This window comes from Anabrus simplex, chromosome 1 (genome assembly GCF_040414725.1).
Source record: "Anabrus simplex isolate iqAnaSimp1 chromosome 1, ASM4041472v1, whole genome shotgun sequence".
Lineage (NCBI taxonomy): Eukaryota > Metazoa > Arthropoda > Insecta > Orthoptera > Tettigoniidae > Anabrus > Anabrus simplex.
The window spans coordinates 420823284-420847173 of NC_090265.1; the positions used below are offsets into that span (position 1 = coordinate 420823284).

Consider the following 23890-nt stretch of genomic DNA (forward strand, 5'->3'; position numbering starts at 1 on the left):
AATGCAAGAAAGATGAAAATGTGAAGGACTAGAGGAAGTCAGAGAATGAGTAACTCATGATAAGCCACTGACAGGGAGAGATATGTCCGCTTACAGGGGTTGTAGTAAAGACGTAAAGTATCTGGTCAGACCCCAACTAGAGAATGGTTCCAGTTAATGTTATAATGGTAGCATAAATTGTAGAAGACCTATTTCGGTTTTAGACACTCTACACTCACATAAGTTAGGACAGATCATGTTCTAAATTTTAATTTTAAAAATGTATTTTATCACTAGTTTCCTCCATCAACCATCATTTGTTCTGTCCATATATTTTAGATGTTTTCTAGTGTGTTAATTTTAAGAGGTCATGATGTTAAAAGGGTTATGAATTGTAAACTTTATATCTTACAAGGATTGTTAAAGTCCAAGACCAATGACTTTAAGGTTGAGTTAAGGCTGATGATGCCCCTCATAGAGGGTGAAACATGTACCTAATAAGATTCTATAATATTATGTAAAAGTTTAACCATAAGATTCTTGGTATGTATTGAATAGGTGGTCTTATTAAATATTCTTGATAAGTGGTATGTTCCGAGATGTCAGTGGAGTGATGGCGTGGAATGACATTAGTAGATGAATACAATTGAGTGGTGTCTTTAAAAGTAGGAAAGATCACAATATGAAGATAAAGTTGGAATGCAAGAGGACAAATTGGGGCAAATATTCGTTTATAGGAAGGGGAGTTAGGGATTGGAACAACTTACCATGGGAGATTCAATAAATATCCAATTTCTTTGAAATCATTCAAGAAAAGGCTAGGAAAACAAAAAATAGGGAATCTGCCACCCGTTCTAAATGCAGATCAGTATTGAAAAGTAATACTGTACATCAAATTTCCAACGATGGGTACAACAGCTAGTGCAAAATAAGACTGTCAAACTAAATAATATAAACTTGTTCATGTGTGCAGCTGGAAAGTAGTGGCTTAACATGACTGAATGCAATGAGAGAGAGAGAGATATGTATGTCTAGGTAATCAATAAGATAAAAATTATATCAACATTTTTAACCACTGAAATGTTTTTCTGGTATGCATTTGCTATCAATGCATTCTTACCTCTAAGTCACTACTTTCTGTTACCTTAACTTCCGTACCTGTGTGTTAATTTAAGAGAAAACTTATCAAAAATTGTTGTTTAGTTGTTAGATATTGGATTCCAAAGACTGAAATCTTCAACACCTTACTGCCTTTACCTGTGGGCAACTGACATTCCAGAGTTGCAAGACTCCATCTCCGCTTGCACTAACAACTATATTAGCATCTGTTTCACTCCATACAACATCAAAAAGGCCGTCAGTCCACTGGAATGTGGAGATTTCAGTCAAATTTCCATCCGGTGTCACTTCTAAAAGAAACAATGTACCACCACCTAGAAAAGAAGAAAGTTTTTGGACATAATTTCAATGGTCTTCTGCATAAAAAAAAAATAATCGTATGGCCTCAGCTACCGTTTGCAGACATTTCGATTTGACGCCATCTGGCTGTCTGCTCGTCAATTTCGACGTTCCGGTTTACTCTGTCTGCCATCTAGCGGACCTAGAGTAAACCGGATCTCTCTTGGGCGTCTATGGCTGAGATTTAATTAATTTTGTCGGGTAAATACCAAATGTATCACCAGAGATCTTTTACATGCCGACATCGTACGACATGGAGTGTCGATTGGACTTTTTTCCGCCCTTCAAAAATCCGACTACCTCTGCCGGGTTTGAACCCGCTATCTTGGGATCCGGAGGCCGACACTCTACCACGGATCCACAGAGGCAGCTATAATTTCAATGGTCTTCTGCAAACTTTAATTTATTAATTCTACGGACCCCCACTGGTTACAAATGCTGCACAGCAAAGAGAAAAATCAAGTTTAGGAACACAGGAAACTTCTACAGGAAAATATTTAAAGCTCCATCAGTTTATTTATTCCCATCTGGCAAGCAGGTTACAATCAACATTCACTACAATGACTACATCAGTTTTTTGAACTGACACCCCCAAATAGCATAGCTGATAAGGCACTTGCCTTCTATGTGAAGGTTTTGCGTCCAAATCTTCGTACAGACAGTTGCTGGTGATTTTGTTTTAAGAGGAAGTACAACTAGATAACCATCCTCTCTGAACCAATTAAGTGAGAAGAAAATGAAATAAGAACAAAACTATTTATTCATTGGAGGAATTTTAAAATGATTTTAAAAATAAAACAAAAATTATTATATTTAGTCGAAAAGGTCATGAACACATCAAAAGGGAATGAAGGGCCTTGAGTAACAGAACACTCAAAATTTATATGCCCCTGGTTAATCCACTCTCACACATAAAGTGAATAATGAAATCAGCAGTATTCATGTCATTGACTAGTACGAGTTTGAGTGTCCTCTTAGGCCAGAGAGATCGGTACTCACTGTGAGGATGTGGGCTACGGTGAAGACGGCACAAGAGTACCCTGGGGTGGTCCCTCTCTAGGAGATAAGAGTGTGTACATCTTCCATGACCTATCCTCAGCCTACACAAAACTACAGCATTAAATGCTATATTGTTATTATCACTATGATATGTGCATTTGTCTCCAAACTTTGGCTGGCTATAAATGCAATGGTTCTAGCTATACGATGAGGTCAGCAGTATTCATGTCATCGGCTAGTATAAGCTTGAGTGTCCTCTGCAGTTTACAAAGGAAAAATTTGATGTATCCTCCTATTCAATACACACAATTTTTCTTTGTAAAGTGAAAACCATCAATACGGAATGATTCTAATATCTTGTAATGCTCTCTGCAGGCTGAGAAAGGGGACAAAACCCAACACTGGGACATTAAAACTTCTGCAAAAAGGTATGCAATGGTCCATCTAAGTCTTCAAACCAGTATGTGAGTTCGTAGTTTGAGACTACGGCTAGGAAGTAGCCATGGCCTGGTGTTATTCAATACTTGGCAAAACTTTATTAGCAGGGGTGCAAAAGAGAGGTTAGGAATTCAATAAGGTGCAGCTCGCATGACATTATAACGTGCTTTACAAGGCTGCCACTTAGGTGTGGTTAGTAACAAAACCATTGGTCTGGATAGGTTAGAATACTGAATAGTGACAAGAACATGAGATCAGCGCATTTTCTATTTGACAGTGGACAAAACTTCAATTAATGAACATAGAATTGCCCACTATGGCAGAGGATACAACGTGCTCACTGCCAGTAGAAAGGGGAGGGAGGTTCCCCTCCAAAATGTACCTTACTTTGTCGAGGGCTTGAACTTCCAAGCACATTTCTGGTACATGAAAATTTATTTACTTCCTCGCACTTAAACTTCCACAAACTCCACAAAAAGTCAATCGCTTATTAACCCATGAATGACTAAAAAGACAGTGAATTTCACTCATTGTGTATACTTAATATATTAATGTTGCAGAAACTGCAATTACATTTTTGATCCACACCATGACATCAATTTCAAACTTTGTGGTTTCATTATTTTCATGGAATGTGATCGAAAACGTTTAATATTGCAGATAGATGTGTGAAGTGCTCCAAGAAATTTAAAGATAATAATATGAAGGTAAAGTGTAAAAAGTGCCTTAAGTGGTTTAATATGAAGGAAGAATGCACGAGGTCAACCAAACATAAAACAGATCGCCTGCTTAGGCTTCCAAAACAGGATAGGCTTTGGATATGTTTGACCCGCAACACAGCATCACTTGAACCTGAGCTTGACGTTCCACCAGACTTGAATTTACATGACTCCATTTCCACAAAATTCAATGCAATATTAAGCAAACTTGGTGAACTAGAGTCAGTGTATAAGGAACTAAAGACTTCTGTCCAATCTGTCAGTGACAAATTTGACAATTTTAGTACTGAGGTGGGCAGAATGCAATCTGAACTGATAGTGCTGAACACCACAGTAGACTTAAAATCAAACATCTGCACCCTTTCCGAAAAAGTGTCACAGCTGAAACTCAACATCGAAGAACTAAAACAATATTCAAGGGCAAATAATCTGAAAATATCTGGGATTCCATACCACTCAGAAGAAAACTTGACTGAACTTATCCAGAAAACTGGAGACATCCTGGTTGTACCAATACATCCAGACAGCTTCGACACTGTTCACAGAGTTTCTTCTTTCAATAAAAACAGTGTGAAGCCCGTAATCGTCAGATTTGTCCAACACTCAAAAAAGGATGCCCTTTTGAAATTAACAAGATGCCAGAAGATCCTAACCCTACAATGAAGCTCTCCTAGGCCTTGGTGGTCCGAAAATGAATATATACTTGAACGAACACCTTACGCCCTACAATGAAGCTCTCTTCTTTTTTTTTTTTTTTTTTGCTAGGGGCTTTACGTCGCACCGACAGAGATAGGTCTTACGGCGACGATGGGATAGAAAAGGCCTAGGAGTTGGAAGGAAGCGGCCGTGGCCTTGATTAAGGTACAGCCCCAGCATTTGCCTGGTGTGAAAATGGGAAACCACAGAAAACCATTTTCAGGGCTGCCGATAGTGGGATTCGAACCTACTATCTCCCGGATGCAAGCTCACAGCCGCGCGCCTCTACGCGCACAGCCAACTCGCCCGGTGAAGCTCTCTTCAAAAAGGCTTGTGATGCTAGGACAAAGGGAATTGAACGTGCACTCATGAGACAAGGGAGGATTCTGGCAAAAATCCCTGCTACCTCCCTTGAAGTGTTTACAATAAAGTGTGAAGATGACATTGAAAAAGGCTCGCAGCATCTAGGCCTAAATGAGCTGTCAGTCTTCACACTCTCCTCTTGTTTCCTTTTATATTTTATATTTATTAAATTTATTTTCTTCTTTTAAACTACAATAATGACAGAAAGACAATGGAACTCATACTTTCAATATAGTGACTTGGTTACTTCACTTGGAACAGTTGCTCCATCCTTGAGAATAATGTATCTCAATTCTTGCAGCCTACGAAATGGTAAGTTAGTGATGATTGCCAATCGCACAAAATTAATTCAGAACATCGATTTTATAGTTGTTCACAATTAAGTATTTATTTATAGTTGTTGTCGAAACATGATTACCTGTAGACGGTGATGAATCTAACTTCTACAATATCACAGGTTATAAAGCATTTCATTCATTTAGAATTCCTTCTGAAAAATCACTTACGGGTGAGGGGAGAGTCAGTTTACACAAAAAACAAGTTATGGCAATGTAATATCATCTATAATGTCCAAAAGCACCATAATATTCTGGTTTTGGAGATTTCTAAGTCAGGCTGCAGTTATATTATTATGGCTATTTACAATCCATTCACTTCAAACTGGTCACAGCTATGTGATGACATAGAAATACCGGTAATACTAAAGAAAATAAATCATAGAAATATCATTGTTATTGGTAACTTTAATATAAATTTACTCTCAAGTGCAGTATTAACGAATAAATATAAAATGTTCATGCAGAGCTGCGGCCTTAAAAACTGTAACACAATATACCCTACCAGACTGGGTTCGAGCAATTCACTAAATGACCACTATCTATGCAGTATAAAACTTAATAACTGGTCTGTATATAACATAATTGATGATATGAGTGACCATAACCTCTTGCTCTTTTGTTTAGATATTTCAAAGACATCTATTTATACTCCCAGTGAGCCAAAACTACACACATATAAACATATAGATTATGACAGGGTTAAATTATATTTTGAGGAAGACCAATTCCAGACTGTAGATGGTGGGGATATAAATGCTTCATATGCTGCTTTAACCAGATACATTCAAAGTGGTACTGACTATGCATCAACAGTTAGAAAATTTCATCATCGAAATACAAACACCATTTTGAACGCATGGTGCAAACCAGAACTTGCATCACTCTGCAGGCATAAAGCATTTCTCTGCAGTAAACTGAAAAAATACCCACACAATGGTATAATTAAAGAATATAAAATTTACTGCAATAGAGTTACAACCCTGAAAAAGGACCCCTCAAGAAACTGCATTATGATAATCAATTCAAAAACAGTCTACATAACATTAAACACACCTGGCAACTCATAAATGAAGTTCTTGGTAAACTTTCAAAATCAACGATCAATATCATATCAAGCTAGGGAATGAATGTTTCGAAGATAAAGTGACATTTGCAATGCCCTGAATAATTATTTTACCTCAGACCCTGCCACACTATCTTCAAATATTGTTCCACATCCTGAACGTACTGCTACAATCAACAATCATCCTAATTCCCTTTTCTTATTTAACCATGTTCTCCAGATGAAGTGTCTGCAATTATCAATTCTCTCAAACAGGCTTGCTCAGTTGCTAGCGATGGTATTTCCAGTAAACTTCTTAAAATCTGTAATCAAGCACTCTCTGGTAAAATATTGGAATTTATCAACTGCTCTTTGGCAAAATGCATTGTCCCAGGTTCATTAAAGATCTGTAGAGTAGTTCCTATACACAAACAGAATAATAGATCCGATCCAGGAAACTACTGACCCATCTCAGTACCACCTGAATTATCTACAACCTTAGAAACTGTTGTCAAAGTTGTCGAAAAATGCAATTATTTTTCCCTGACTTCAATATGGCTTCAGAGAGAAGGCTGGGGTGAATTGTGCCATAATGGATATTATAATTGAACTTCAAAATTATATTGATAAAGGTTACAAAACTGCTGGGTTATTTCTTGATTTAAAAAAGGCTATTGATACTGTTAGCCATGAACTTATGATATACAAAGTGGAAAAGGCAGGTGTGAGAGGTCCTTCATTGCTCTGGTTTAAGGATTTCTTATCAAATTGTCAACAATATGTTCAGATTGGCATGAATAAAAGGAAACCACAAAAGATATCCTTTGGTGTACCACAAGGTTCCATACTGGGTCCAATTTTGTTTCTTATATATGTAAATGACAGAGCCCTGTGCTCTTTTAAGGGTAAAATATCACTTTTAGCAGATGATACTTCACTGTTCTATTCATCAAATTCTGAAGATGAATTAGTTGCAGATATCCAGCATGGCTATCACATCTTAGATGAATGGCTGAGAAAAAATCTCCTAACAGCCAATTACTTAAAAACTGTCTGTATGATGTTTTATAAATCAAAAAATGACCTAAATGCAACTACAAATATATTATTTGGCACCTCGAAGTTGCAATGGGTTAAAGAAGTTAAATATCTTGAACTAATAATTGATAGCGTTCTCTCTTTGACACCTCATATATTAAACTTCAAAAAAATAAAATCTCTGTTTTGGTTGGTATCATTGGCAAGATTAAGTACCTACTAACAATTGACACCCTTAGTCTAATTTATTTCACAATGACACAATCTCGACTTTCTTACTTGTGTTTCATTCGGGGCAAAAGCAACCCAAAATAACTTAAATACTTTGGAGATCTTACAAAACAGGATTATCAGATTTATGTATGGATTCCATCAACTATATTCTCGAGATAAAATGTACTCTGAAAACAATTAATCTCATTAAATGCATCACTTGTTATTCATAAAGTCTTTCATAATAAAATGTTCACTAACTCTGAATTTCCTAAAGTCGCTGATACCCATTCACATAAGACAAGGCAAAAAAATAAATTACAAATTTTTCAAAATTATACAACAAAGTTTGGCACTAAAGGAGTACAACACTTACTAATATCATAATATACCAGAGTTCCTGACAATACTAATACTGTGCCATTTCACAATAAGCTTAAGAAGTACCTCTTAGGCACTATGAATGTGCAATAGTTATTTCTCTAATATTTTTTATTTCCAAAGTCACCTTAAAAGTCGAAGCAGTTGTTCCTCCTGTATTGTTACTTTGATAATAATCCACTTACTTAATGTAAACCTCTCCATTAGGTAAGAAGTGATAGTCAAATTATATGTAAAACCACTCTAATTACTTTTTCACTTTTAGACCTTAGAATTTATTGTTGTGATTATCTATGTAATGTTCCTCTTGATGGACCTCTTGCTCCCTGGAACTCTATCTTTTTTTTTTAATGTGGCAGCCATGAGATACACATGATGTGAGCTCCATCGGAGATAACAGCAAACCGTTCTCAAGTCAACAGGAAAACAGACTGACATATTTAGTTTAATTTCCGAGTTGAACCGTGTTGTAGTTATCTGTACATCATGTACAGTTTGCCGACGTTTCGAATACATTGTGGTATTCTTTGTCAAGGCGACTGAAATACCCCTACTCGATCCAAGGTAATCAGTCTCCCAGGCAGCAATTTACACTACTAGAGTGGCCCTGACCTTGGCCTTTTATATCCTATCCTTTCTGGCTGAAGTAAGCCCTGGCTGTCTCGTGAGCATTCTGGAAAGTATGTGTCGCAGCCAGGTACTGGGCGCCTGCCCGCGCTGTTATGTAATGGGGTTTTGGCCCGCGTGTTTATGTTGTGGTCTGTATGTCTTAAACTATGAACAATAGGCATCCAAGAATTACTGATTTTTTATCCTTCTTCTAAATTTATATTGTTCGGATGTTTCTTGATTTCGATAGCCTCGCGGATTTTCCTTTCCAGATTCCAAGGGATAGCTGCTAGGATTTTGGTCTTGTCAAATGATATTCCGTGCCTTGTTTAGTAGGAATGCTTGGCTACCATTGAAATATCTGTGTTTTGGTTCATGGTTTTGACGGATATGTTCTTTTAGGTGAGTGGGGATCAGACGTTTTGTTTCACCAACATAACAAGCTCCGCAGCTAGATTCAATGTGATATACTCCAGGAGCCTGTAATTCTGTTGTGTCTTTTTATGGTGGTAGATAACAGGCTAGCTTCCAGTGAGGTTTATAGATGGTTTTTATGTCATATTTGTCCAGTATCTTGCCGATCTTTCTGTAGTATTTTTAATGTATGGCAGTATCGCTGTTTTCGGGTGGGTCAGTTCTTCTTTCCCGTTCTTTTCTCCTATGGCAGCCTTTTCTTTGTTCTCTTCTGATTTTTTAAAGACTCGTCGGATGTTATTGAGCGAGTAGCCATTTTTCCTGAGGGTTCTCGTGAGATGTTCTTTCTCTTCCTCGAGGTGCTCTGCGTCTGATATTGCTATGGCCCTGTTCAGCAGGGATGTTAGGACAGCCTGCTTTTGTGATGGGTGATGAGACGAGGCGTGTAGGTACCTGTCTGTGTGTGTGGGTTTCCTGTATACTGCGTGATTCAGAGTCCCATTGGAGTTGCGTTTTACTAGGACATCCAGGAACGGTAGTTTTCCGTCCACTTCGATTTCCATGGTGAACTGAACATTTACGTGAATAGAGTTGAGATGGTCGAGAAATAGCTGTAAGTTATTGCTCCCGTGAGAACAGATTACGAATGTATCGTCCACAAAACGGAGAAAACATTTCGGTTTCAGGGTAGATGTGGCTAAGAATTTCTGTTTGAAGTGTTTCCATATACATGTTTGCTATTATTGGAGAGGTTGGCGACCCCATCGCGGCCCCTTCTGTCTGTTCGTAGAACTCCCCATTGAAATAGAAATAAGTGGTGTTAAGGCATTCTTTAGCTAGTGTTGACAGGTCTTCTGGAAGTTTCCGGTCTAATAATGGAAATACTTCTGTTAGCGGCATCTTGGTGAAAAGTAACGTGACATCAAAACTTACTAATAAGTCCGTACTTTCAATTGATTGGTCTTTAAGGAGCTGGATGAAATGTCGGGAGTTCTTCACGTAGGTTTCAGTGTGTCCTGTATGTGGCTGAAATAGTCCGGCTAGGTAACGGGCGATATAGTGCGTCGGAGATCTTATAACGCTCATGATAGGTGGCAGAGGTATGCCTTCTTTATGGATTTTAGGAAAGCCATACAATTTAGGAGGTATCATATCTGAGGATATCAGTTTCTTCTGTATTTTGACTGGGATACTGGAATTTTTACTAGTATGTGGAGTTTGTTCTTAATGCAGTTGGTAAGGTTTCTTATTTTTCTGTATGTAGAATAGGTGAGTAATTGTTCTATTTTCCGAGTGCAGTCAGTGTAAGTCGACTACACTCGGAAAATAGAACAATTACTCACCGATACCAACTACACTCGGAAAATAGAACAATTACTCACCGATTCTACATACAGAAAAATAAGAAACCCTACCAACTGCATTAAGAACAAACTCCACATACTAGTAAAAAATTCCAGTATCCCAGCCAAAGTACAGAAGAAGCTGATATCCTCGGACCCGATACCTCCTAAATTGTATGGCCTTCCTAAAATCCATAAAGAAGGGATACCTCTGCGACCTATCGTGAGCGCTATAGGATCTCCGACGCACTATATCGCTCGTTACCTAGCCGGACTACTTCGGCCACATACAGGACACACTGAAACCTACGTGAAGGACTCCCGACATTTCATCCAGCTCCTTAAGGACCAATCAATTGAAAGTACGGACTTATTAGTAAGTTTTGATGTCACGTCACTTTTCACAAAGGTGCCGCTAGCAGAAGTATTTCCACTATTAGACCAGAAACTTTCAGAAGACCTGTCAACACTAGTTAAAGAATGCTTTTACGCCACTTATTTCTATTTCAACGGGGAGTTCTACGAACAGACAGAAGGGGCCGCGATGGGGTCGCCACCCTCTCCAATAATAGCAAACATGTACTGTATATGGAACACTTCGAACAGAAAGCCTTAGCCACATCTACCCTGAAACCGAAAGGTTTTCTCCATTTTGTGGATGATACATTCGTAATCCGGCCTCACGGGAGCAATAACCTACAGCTATTTCTTGACCATCTCAACTCTTCACGTAAATATTCAGTTCACCATGGAAATCAAAGTAGACGGAAAACTACCGTTCCTGGATGTCCTAGTAAAACGCAACTCCAATGGGACTCTGAGTCACGCAGTATATAGGAAACCCACACACACGGACAGGTACCTTCACGCCTCGTCTCATCACCCATCACAAAAGCAGGCTGTCCTAACATCCCTGCTGAACAGGGCCATAGCAATATCAGACGCAGAGCACCTCGAGGAAGAGCAAGAACACCTCACGAGAACCCTCAGGAAAAATGGCTACTCACTCAATAACATCCGACGAGTCTTTAAAAAAATCAGAAGAGAACAAAGAAAAGGCTGCCGTAGGAGAAAAGAACGGGAAAGAAGAACTGACCCACCCGAAAACAGCGATACTGCCATACATTAAAAATAATACAGAAAGATCGGCAAGATACTGGACAAATATGACATAAAAACCATCTATAAACCTCACCGGAAGCTAGCCCGTTATCTACCACCATAAAAAGACAACAGAATTACAGGCTCCTGGAGTATATCACATTGAATCTAGCTGCAGAGCTTGTTATGTTGGTGAAACAAAACGTCTGATCCCCACTCACCTAAAAGAACATATCCGTCAAAACCATGAACCAAAACACAGATATTTCAATGGTAGCCAAGCATTCCTACAAAACAAGGCATGGAATATCATTTGACAAGACCAAGATCCTAGCAGCTATCCCTTGGAATCTGGAAAGGAAAATCCGCGAGGCTATCGAAATCAAGAAACATCCGAACAATATAAATTTAGAAGAAGGATAAAAATCAGTAATTCTTGGATGCCTATTGTTCATAGTTTAAGACATACAGACCACAACATAAACACGCGGGCCGAAACCCCATTACATAACAGCGCGGGCAAGCCCCCACTACCTGGCTGTGACACATACCTTCCAGAATGCTCACGAGACAGCCAGAGCTTACGTCAGCCAGAAAGGATAGGATATAAAAGGCCAAGGTCAGGGCCACTCTAGTAGTGTAAATTGCTGCCTGAGAGACTGATTACCTTGGATCGAGGAGGGGTATTTCAGTTGCCTTGACAAAGAATACCACAATGTATTCGAAACGTCGGCAAACTGTACGTGATGTTCAGACAACTACAACACGGTTCAACACGGAAATTAAACTAAATAATTCTTCACTCCGTGGAAGGTTTATCTCTAAGATACAGACAAACATAGTCTCATTTTCAATGTTTCTATGGAAGTATGAATACTCCTGGGGCAGGTTTGTGGATTCCTGGGAAGCATGAAGAAAGGGTCTCTCCCCTCTGCTACTTAAGGTATCATCTCACGCCAATTCTACATTATTTTCTTCTTCCTAAACATGCACCCCCACTAGTAAAGGATGATCCAATATTCTGACCTTCCCCTTAAAATGAAATGAGAACCAAGGAATATACACAATCAACCCAAAAGGTATATAGGCCTATAAGGCATGAAAATATATAAATTCAATTTATGCCCAAATAACTAGGCCAAATTTAGGCATTTGACTGAGGCTGATATTTATTCTAACAGCTGAATTATAATCAATGGCAATATATTATTGCCGGTACAGACTTTTTAATGTGAACTGTTTAGAAGAGATTTATGGTGCCCACAAGGCATAATAAATCTTTTTGATTACCAAGCATTTCCTGCAGCAATGAATTCCCATGTTGAATTACTTTTCACATCATTATGTCATATTCATCATCAGTTAAAAACCTTCTTCCTTTATTTATTATGTATCGTGGCTTCATATAACTTATCCTTGTATTTTCCCTTTACACAAATTAATATGATCTTTCGATGGCACAGAGACAAACTATAAATAGTTTTACATACTGTTACAAGAAATCAGTAAGTCTACTTCTGAATGATATTGCCTCAAAGACCTATAATTTGGGGCTGAACAAGTCTGTATGAAGCAGCAAACTATTTCATCAACAGCACAGCTATGTGGCAGTACTGATGACAACTACTTCAACAGTAGTTCTCAAGAAGATAGGATGGAAATGTTAGTTCAACTATACTTTTGGTGGCTAGGAGTAGATAACACAGTGTTAGAAGAGCTCATTCCTAAATCATCACCATCAGCTTAGTGTTGTCCCACTGGAGCAAGTTCATTTTTACAATATTCAATTGCCACTTTGCTCAGTCTTTGGCATGAGTTGAATGGATCCCACAGATTCTTATGACCTTGTTAATAGTGTCCTGTATTCATTGCTTGAGTTTACCACGTGGTCAATGCTTGATGATGGAAAAGTGATAAGTTGTATTAGTGCTTGTTCCAGTTGCTGCCAATAAGATGTGGCCAAACCATTGTAGGCCCCCTTTTCAAATTTTATCTTGATTGGAGGGGCAATATCAACCTGCTGCCAAAGAGTGTTGCTTAAGATCTGATCCTAAATGGAGACACCATTGTCCAGCAAACCATGTGCATTTCTATTGACTGAAGTCCACTTTTGGTAGTTTTGCTATATATAACACTGCTGGATGTAAAACAATTTGGCAGACCTTTGACCTCAGGTGTATTAGCATTCTATGGTCACATAAAATATCTGTAACTTTCCTCCACTTTGATCATCTTGTTTGCTGTTCTAACTCACACTATAACATCACCAATTGCATCCTCACCCTGCAGGTACAATCCCAGGTATCTGAACAAGTTAGCTTTCTGAAAATCTATACCATTAACTTGGATGGAATCATCAGCCAGACTTGTTTCCAAATAAGTACTCAGTTTTTGCAATATTAAGACAAATACCAAACTGTGAAAGTTGATCGGTCCATGTCTGTACTCGTCGCTGCAGCTCTTTGCTAATTGTACCTGCAAGCAAGACATCGTCAGCATATAGTAGTGCCCATGACAAGGATGAAAAGGAGCAGTGACAGTGTAGATCCCTGATCGATTCCAAGTTTCACAATCAGAGGTGCCGAATAAGTATCTAACATGACTAGTGGTACTTAAGTAGAGATGAATCCAGTTGATGAAGAGCTCTTGAACTCCATGGCCGCACACCGAGTACCATATAAGTTGGTGTGGGACATGGTCAAAACCTTTCTCCAAAACAACAAAAGCTAGATGTAATAGCTTTCTCTTCTCCTGACATCTCTCTAGCAGCATCCATGTGGCAAAAATCACATCACTAGTGCTGGAACCTTTGACAAATCCTCACTGCTTGATGGTGAGAGTGACAATGCTGTGAATGCACTCAGAAGATCTTCATTGTGTGACAGAAGAGATGAACTGGACAATACTTTGAACATAAAGCTGGGTCCCCCTTGTTTAAACAAAAATTGGGTACTGTTACACGCAATGTCCAGTCAGTAGGAATTTGACCTGACTCAATTATGGCATTAAAGCAGTGTCTATGACGAGGATGAAAAGGAGCAGTAACAGTGTAGATCCCTGATGCATGTAGTGGTATACTGGAAAAGTGAGTCAATGATAGATGCAATGAAAAAGGAGGATTGCCCTCTCGTGTCATATATAAAGATCAGATGAAACCCGGCTAATGAAGCAAATATTTAATACTTTTGGGAAAGTAAAACAAAACCCAATTGGTTCAAAGAAATCCAAGATGATTTAGAAGAGCTGAATATTATAATAATACATACTGCAAACAGAGAAAAGGGTTCTGAAGAACAAACTTATAAGACTTAAACTTAAAACTCTGTAATGAAAACAGTGTCATATCTGACGAAGAAAGGGCAGCCACGTTGGGAAGAATGAAGAGGTTTTTGGAGAAGAGGAAGAAGATGAAAGCTAAATCCCAGTTAATTCTTTGAAGACTTAGATGTACAGATGGTGCTCCAATGTGGGCATAAAATATGTATAAAAAAAGAAGTCTGTGAGCAAGGTAATAGTGGTTTTCTGAAGTTCCTTGAGCTCCCACAAATCAGTTGGCAGATTACCAGGACCAGGTACTTTCAGGTTTTTCATGGCAGTAATGGCTCTCTCTATTTCTCTGGCTGTGATATGAGGAATAGGACCTACAGTTTTTTGAACTTTGGGGATAGGCTGGTGAGGGAACTTGATATTTCAAATCTTACTGAAGTTCTCTTGCCACAGTATCACAACTACACTTTTGTCATGTAGCCTGATTTTTGTCTCATACTATCCCGATTTAGGATGGTGTTCCTTATACTGAACGTTACGATTCATAATCTGACTACGATGGATGCTCTAATGACCTCCGTATTTGCATTGTATGTAAGGCACAGTTCCAGGTGGAAGGCTCATAATTTATATTTAGTAGTATCTTAACCTCATGCAAAGTTAATGTTTTGCTTCACGTTTATGCGGCTGCATTGTCGGACACGATAACCTGAATTATTGTTTCGTTTATGCATTTCTTTATGTGAGGTATTTTAGTCATTTTGATTTTATTCATTCTTTCATTATTCAGTCAGCCAATTCCGAGTGGCGGTGTCCTTGTTTTTTTTTTCAGTTTATTTTCCTTTTGTGTTCCTTGTATCTTGATTATAAACAACGTGGGATATTTTGATGACATTTGGTTTTGTGCCCGTTTCTTTTATTTGCCATGGCTTACTGGAGACGTTTCTTGGTGTGCAGTGTTGATTCAGTCGTGCGTTCTCCTGCTGCATATCCGTCCACATGTTTTGCCAAGGTAAGGTACGGTATTATGAACCCAAACTGCGTTCTTTTAACTGTCATAGAAATATGTGTATTTGTATGGAATTTAAGTGATGGAGTTCTACCGTCCTATCAAATGATATGAGGAGCTACTCAATATTGGTGCTCTATTTACATGTTATAAGATTGTGTACCAAATCTGATATTTTCTGGTCTCCTTGCTTATCTCCCTACTTGTGTGACTGAGTTTTGAATGACTGTGTTAATGTCTCACCTTGTTTCTTTTGTTTTTTGCTATTTGCTTTACATCGCACCGACACGGATATGTCTTATGGTGACGATGGGATGGGAAAGGCCTAGGAATTGGAAGGAAGCGGCCGTGGTCTTAATTAAGGTACAGCCCCGGCATTTGTCTGGTGTGAAAATGGGAAACCACGGAAAACCATCTTCAGGGCTGCCAACAGTGGGGCTCAAACCCACTATCTCTCGATTACTGGATACTGGCCGCACTTAAGCAACTGCAGCTATCGAGCTCGGTCACCTTGTTTCTAATATTAATTCCTTGATTTTTATGCCAATACATAACCTTCCCTTTTTTTGTGGGAGGACAATTTGTTATAGCGACATCAAGCGCCCCAGGTAGACGTTAAACCTTTCCCGTTTCTTTGTTCATTGCACTTTTATTTTACTCCTTGTGGCGCTGTCTGCCCCGCTCCAAAATAGGCTTTACACCAGGATCGTTGTCTTGGAAACAGAGAATAATAACAGGTGAATTTTTGTGGTGAACAACAAAGAAAGGCAAGCAGAAGGAGCTTAAATGAGATTAATACTATGCAACGACGTCAATCACAAGAGTGATTTCAAGAAGGAGAATTCCAGGTGAAAGGAATTCCTTCTTATAATCTTAAAACTCCATAAATAAAGGAATTAAAGTCCTTAAGTTCTAGCCTATCACCAGCCTTGTATCATTTATCCTATGTATGCCTATGCTATTGATGAGTATTCATGAGCCCTGCGCCGCAATCTTTTAATTATGTTTGTGTATATTAGTAATAGAATTACTCAGCTTCTTTTTCTCAATTTCAGTAATTGATGCCTTAAAAAATACGTGTGACTTCATCTTATTATTTCTATCAAGTAGACTAGCTTATTAATGCTTAGCGTAGGTCTTAAGAGCCTGGATCCGGACGATTTTTGGTCTGTTCTGAACCATGCTCATTGGCGTTTTATCTAACGGTTTAGGTAGCTGGGTACAGTGTATTTCTGCCAGTTCTCATCTGTTTTTCGTGCAAACCACTTCTTGAAGGCTGACTTCTTCTCCTGCCCCTTTTGCTTTACCAGGTCTTTCCAAAGTCACATCTGCTTATCTATGTGGTGGTGCCCAAGCTTCTTGGTACCAAGTGCCATTTTCACAGCAGTGGTGACCGAGTCACAGTGAGCTACACATGCCCTGTCTGCCTAGTTTGCAGTGATTGCAGGGAGGCTGATGTTGATAATGCCCTCTTCATGTGCAAGATGTTTCCACCATTTGACTGTCTCCTGGCCCGAGTTGCAGCTTCTGCAAATAATGGTTTACATGTCTACGACAAGCAGCTTGTGTTGAGGTGCCAAGCATTCAGATGGAATGACTGTTTCATTTAGCAAAGTAGGGAAATCTCGCTTTCGCACAGGAACCAAGTCAATCTGGCTATATCTGACACAGGTATAGGCGATCAAGTGATACGGTTACTTTATGAAATATGTATTGATGAATGGATTGGTTGCTTCGGCAAAATCAAGGATTTGTCAACCACCATTGTTCATCAAGTCATATCCTCTGTTCCCAAAGCAGTCATACCCATCTCTGGCACCAACTACGTGGCCATTCGGGTCTCTGCAGAGTCGTAGTACACCTCCAACAGGTCATGTAGCTCATTCCAGAACTGATCCTTTTCCTCTTCATCACAGCCTGTTTCCAAAGCATAGGCAGAGAAGACACAAGTGGTGGTTATGATCAGAATGTCTATATACTTCAGCGACTCACATACATCGTTCGTAATTCATGATGATTCACAATGAAGTATTTATTTATTTTCCACCTAGTCGATACAATGATTGCCTAAGGCAATTTTTATTGGTCAAAAGTGGTACATGTTTCGTATATTATCAACATCTTCAGCCACATAACACAGTTTAGATGAAAAATATAAAATTGACAAAGTAATGCTTTAGAGGGAAGTGTCCTTGAAATTAACATAAGATTGACAAGATTAAAACAAACAAATAACTCAAGAGAAAATATATAAATTATTTCTACAATAGAAAGCAGTCGTCAAGGAAACACTTGTACAATATTCCATAGAGAAATTGTCCTAATAAATATTCTTTTCTTAATAATCCATGAAAAAAGATCAATTTATAAATTAAAAATTATACATTTTATAAGTAATTATCAAAATGAAGAAATCCTGATATCACAGTGCGGCTCTTATTATTAATGTAGATGAAAATATAACTAATTCCTAGTTGTCAAATCTTATTAATCTTGTCAATCTTATGTTAATTTCAAGGACACTTCCTCTAAAGCATTACTTTGTCAATTTTATATTTTTCATCTAAACTGTGTTATGTGGCTGAAGATGTTGATAATATACGAAACATGTACCACTTTTGACCAATAAAAATTGCCTTAGGCAATCATTGTATCGACTAGGTGGAAAATAAATAAATACTTCATTGTGAATCTATTGAAGTGCGATACGGACCATGAAGCTGATTTTATGTAATTCATGATGATTGCGACACTGTTCTTGGTCATACCACAGTACATGACCTTATAGCAGCATTTCTGGCCCTTCCACCTTGTCTCCAATATGCAAACGAAGTCCATATAACGACATTTAAGAATCTCTGCGAGATCTCAACTTCCATCTCAACTTCACCCAACGAATGTTCCAATATTAAGTGTGATGATGCACAGTGATTTCTCCTTTTTAAAAATTAAGCTTCTTTAGCTGACTGCGTCGGACAGTCGATAGCCCTTGCTAATTTTTCACATTGGTCGGGCGGTCCTCCTAAGGGAGGGGGGGACACCCAAGCATTCATTAAGTGGCAGTGACGTATATTTCAATCCATTGGTAGCGTACCCTACTGAGGGCCCTATTTACCAACTACAAGGGCTTATCCTCTCTAAACTGTTGGCCCTTGCAGGTAGTTGGGTTATTTTCTGCCACCCAACTCTCAGCATAGTCGCTTGCTGTAGCAGGGTAAATGAGGAATTAAAATACCTGAAAGAAAAAATAGTTTGAAAAGATGAAATGTTGTTTTGATGGCATTCATGTAGACTTTGAGGAACTTTTATTATTCACACCTTTACCACAAGGTGCTAAGTACTGAATCAATATTTACAAATAGAGAGTCAAGTTCCTATCAAATACATCTATACTTCTTTGAAAAAGGGAGTGATTTATAGGAAATCTGTAAGTGAAGACTGTATACAGAATTCCAAAGAGAATCTGAAGAAGTTTGCCTTTATAATGGGTTCTTTAACAATCCAGTAACTCTGCTCTAGCATTCAAGCATGTTAAATGTCACCCGCCTGTACTAGAACTCAATTCCATAACTTGAAGCACCGGAGATGCGTATATAATAGGTTCTGTAATCCAGCCGGTCAATCAATAAAAATCTGACCTATTAATTCCGATTTCAAATGAACAGCAGAGCAAAACTGTAAATCTTGAGTCGAGCAACTTTTAGTACACCCTATCCTTCACGTTAATGAAATAAGCTAGTCGTATACCTATATTGACAGCTTGATCTGTAGGATGTAAAATATCAAGACAAAACGAGTCCACATTCTTCAGAGGCAAGACCATACAGAAATAAAATATGAAAACTGTACATACATATAATTTTTTATACTGAATATTTCATTTTAACAATCGCAAAATACTCTAAATAAACTTTCAACGTATTAGGTCATGTTCAGTACTGTACATTTAAAAGAGATGTTAAGTACAGAACAAAAATGGCCAAACGGAACCAGTGGGATCCGAGTTCGTAACCTTCCAATTTTGTGTTCGATTTTACCAAATGAGCTGTGGTGGCCTAAGTCATACAGGGTGTATCAGAACTGTACCAACAAAAAAATCAGGGATGCTCTTCGTTTTATGTTATGAACAATAATGCAATCGGATTGGTGGAGAAAAGTTTTCTTTTACAGAAAATGAGTTTACTTTGTTACTTCCGAGCACACAATTCATGATGATACTTCTTGTTTAAAGGAGCCCAACATCTAAGGTCATCGGCCCCTAATGGTACGAGATGGATGACATGATGTGATAATTAAAATTTTAAAATGTATCCACTCACTAGAATTTAAAACAAATGAAGATGAACAATGATTGTGAATTTAAAATAATCAGTGGATCTACTTTGCAATGCCTTATTTTCATTAAAATGACAGATGATAGATTATGGTAAAATAAGACATGGCCTAAAAAGGCAATAACGTATCATGCAAATTACTAAACTTAAAAAACACATTAAAATATACAAATACAAACTAAAACAGAGTCAAATTAATAAAACGTAGTGAACTAAAATACAAAGACTAATATGAAACACTACGTTTATATGCGATAAAATAAACCACTATCTCTCATAAAACGGATGACGAGGTCTGCTGACAGCTCGTCATCTCACAGGATGAGGGAGATGGTACTCGGGAGTTTTGGGCAACGTCGCAGATCGACCAGGTCCACCCACTCCGTAAGGATGTGTACCATGGTAAGATGATCGCCGCAAGTACACACCAGAGGAGGTTCTCCTTTCAGTAAATAGGAGTGCATTACTATACCGTAGCCGATCCGAAGACGACATAATACCACTGCTTCCCTCCGAGAAGCCCGAAGGGAAGTTCTACATACCTTCATTCTACCCTTCAGTGGAGTGGCTTGCCACTCCATTTACCTATGGGACATAATCAAATGTCTCAGCTGAGAGTGAATATCACTTGCTGGAACCTTATAAGGCAATGGGGGCAATGTAACAACCTCCTTGGCAGCCTTATCAGCCAACTCGTTTCCCTCTACACCCATGTGGCTTGGGAGCCACATAAACGTGATTCTGGTACTGGCATCGGAACACCCGGCCAGCAGGTCCTGGATCCGCTGCACCAGAGGGTGCCGAGGAAAACCTGTATCAATAGACTGTAGTGAGCTCAAGGAGTCAGTACACAGCAGAAAGTGTCTGCGCTCATCCGACAGTGCGTTCCGCAGAGCTTCATAGATAGCCTAGAGCTCTGCTGTGTATACACTACAGGTTTCCGGGAGAGCAAAAAGAAACCTATCATTGTCGACAACGAACGCACAGCCCACTTTCAGTTCTGCCCTTGAACCATCCGTGCAAACAACGACTGAATATGGACACCGGCCAACAACGGTCAGGAAAAGCCTCCGATAAATCTACGGGTCCGTGTTTTCCTTTGGGCCAGTGTGCAGATCCAGGATTATTTCAGGTCATCGTATTATCCTCGGAGGTACCCCACTTGGTTGTCTGACAAGATAGGGAACCGAAGGTATATTAAACAATAAACAATCTAAGACCGCTATCCAAGCGTATTCCAACCGGCCGTGTTGCTCGAAGATAAGCAGCGTACAGCCGATGGTTTCCATAGTGGAATACGTAAGGATAGCTTGGGTGAAGTGGCATCTGTCACAAATTTGCAGCATAGGACAGAAGCATTTTCTGGCGCCTCAGGTATAAGGGCGGCACACCAAATTCAGCAAGTAGGCTAGCAAAGGAGCTTGTACGAAAAACTCCTGTTGGCAACCTAACCCCGCTGTGGTGGATGGTATTCAGTTTCATAAGGACGCTTTGCCTTGCTGATCCATATGCTTTACAGCTGTAGTCTAAACTGGATAAAATATGTGCCCTATAAAATCGTAGGAAAACCGTGCGGTCAGCCCCCAAGTAGTACTGCTAAGATACTTCAAAATATTCAACTTCTACTGCATTGCACTTTCAACTGCCGCACGTGTGGCTCCCACAATGATTTGCGATCGAAGAGGAGCCCAAGAAATCGGTGTCGACTACCGGAAGAGCGACATTCCCTCAATAAAATACCATTTATGCTAATGTAAGGACACTTTCTCTCAAAGCACTGATACTTTGTCAATAAATGAATTTTTCATCTAAACAGTGTTAAACGTCTATGTGGGGGTTTGTGCCATAACGCACACTGAGATGAGTTGGTTCACCTATATTCAAAATGCATAAATCCAGCTCTCTTAGATGTTTCCAACTCCCTCCCCCTGGGGTAAGGTGTTTCACAGCCCCATACAGGGTGATGGGAGTTAAAATCTCCCAATAAGAGGAATGGAGGTAGAAGCTGATCTATAAGATCAGTGACATCATTTATATATAGTTTTTGCTATTTGCTTTACATCGCACCGACACAGATAGGCCTTATGGTGACAATGGGATAGGAAAGGCTTAGGAATAGGAAGTGGACGTGGCCTTATTTAAGGCACAGCCCCAGCATATGCCTGGTGTGAAAATGGGAAACCATGGAAAACCATCTTCAGGGCTGCCAATAGTGGGATTCAAACCCACTATCTCCCGGATGCAAGCTCACAGCTGGGTTCTTAGTGGAACCTCTTCGCTATAGGTATCAGAACGGACAAAAATGCAAATGGCACTGGAAGCCCGGTTAGCATAATGTTGTTCTGTCGAGTATAGTCAAAAATTTCTCAAGACCATATGATGACCTGGTCTGAGATTTGTTTCCTGAATGCAGACTATACTCGCCAAATACTCACTAATGAGCTGGCGCAGCTCAGCAAGATGCCTATCATAACCGTTACAATTCCATTGGAACAGTGCCATAGTGTGGGTGTGGACTTCTGAGGTTTAGGTCAAAAGCAGCGAGATGCTACTTGTCCTACACTCATGTCCGCATCCAGAGATGGAGATAAATGTTCTTGAACTTCTTCGACACGTATTCCGGGTGTGTGTGTGTGTGTGTGTGTGTGTGGGGTTTCTTTCTAAAAGGGGAGCACGCAGGTTTTCCAGGAGGAAAATCTGCTGGCACAGACTCAGACCCTCCGGTTGGAGGGCGAGACCCCATTCGTAGGAGAGGTGGAAGAACGCCTTGTAAGAGCGTTCTTCTTTCCCGCCATTGATTCTTGTTTAGACGGGCTGGGAAGTAGGTTTCTTGACCGGCACAGGCCTGTTTGTGGTCGAAGGCTGGGACGAACCCGCCTTCCGAGCTTTTTCTCTTTGCGGCATTGCTCACAGGAGCAACTGTCACCTTGGGTGCAGCGATCTTCTGGGAAGGTGTTCCAGTTGTAAATGATGAACCTGGGAGAGACTGTGCTATCATTCTGAAGTCTAATGTCTTCCCCAGGGCATTTAGAGAATTAAACTTACAGTGCGCTTCCTGGTAGAAGTGACCATCCAGGGTCTTGATCTCCTGGGTCTTCTTCTCACTCAAGTATACTGGACAGTTCCAATCTCGAGGGGAACATTGCTTCATCTAATGATGGAATTATGATTTGTATTGAATTAGGAGGCGTGTGGACGTGTGTAGAGAATTTTTGCAATGCAATGATCAAGATCCAGCCGGCTTCATGGCTAGGCTTGCAACTAGTGATGAGACATGACTCCATTACCAAGAGCCACAAACGAAACAACAATTGATGCAACAATCGCTGCCACACCCACCATACTCTCCCGACTTGGCACCAAGTGATTATCACCTGTTCGGGAACATGAAGAAATCTTTGCGTGGTCGCCGTTTTGCGAATTTTGCAGAACTGGACACAGCTATCACGGCATGGGTACGCAGCACTCCAAAAGAATGGTTTCAGGAAGGTCTGGAGAGACTGACACATCAATGGCAAAAGTGCATACAGTTACAAGGAGATTATGTTGAGAAGGTATATGTAACAACTGATGTGTAATGTACTTCATTTGGGTAGGAAAAAATGAAGTGTAAAACAATATAGTACACCCTTTGTAGATGCTCTCGAGAATGTTGAGGAAAGTGACTTTTTGCTCATAATGAAAGATCTTAAGATCTTTATCTATTGTAGTATATTTGTGACTGTATTCTTTACGATGCTCACTCATAGCTGAAAACCGATTATATTTGAGAGCGTTGCGATATTCGACAGGATTCACATTGTAATTTGTAAACTCCGGAGTTCAAGCAGGCCTATATATTATTACTGTTGACTGTGTGCGGACTGAAGTCTGGAGTTGGTGTGGGAGGTTCTAAACGCTATTTTAATGTTGTGTTTTTAAAGACATTAGAAATTTTGTAAATGCTACTATTGAAAGTGAAAGTAAAAAACTTTGCTTTAGGAGCGGAGTCTTTTTCTAATGTAGTATTAGGTCTGCTTTTATATCTATTGATGATTCTGTTGACGGAGGTTCTATTGAAGCCATTGTATTCCGAGATATTGTAAACAGTATTAATTTCTTTTTTGTAATTCTTGCGAGATAAAGGAACAGTTAATGCTCAGAGTTCCA

The 23890-nt window shown here is 39.3% G+C and overlaps 1 protein-coding gene across 2 annotated transcripts in view; it reads right to left on the reverse strand.

The window, feature by feature from the left end:
• Positions 1-23890, reverse strand: part of Pex7 (Peroxin 7) — a 94885-nt gene that overhangs the window by 63079 nt on the left and 7916 nt on the right. For both annotated transcript variants that reach the window (XM_067135121.2, XM_067135120.2), the window contains exon 3: positions 1237-1412. In XM_067135121.2, the coding sequence (XP_066991222.1) occupies positions 1237-1412 (176 nt within the window). The remainder of the gene's footprint in view (positions 1-1236; positions 1413-23890) is intronic.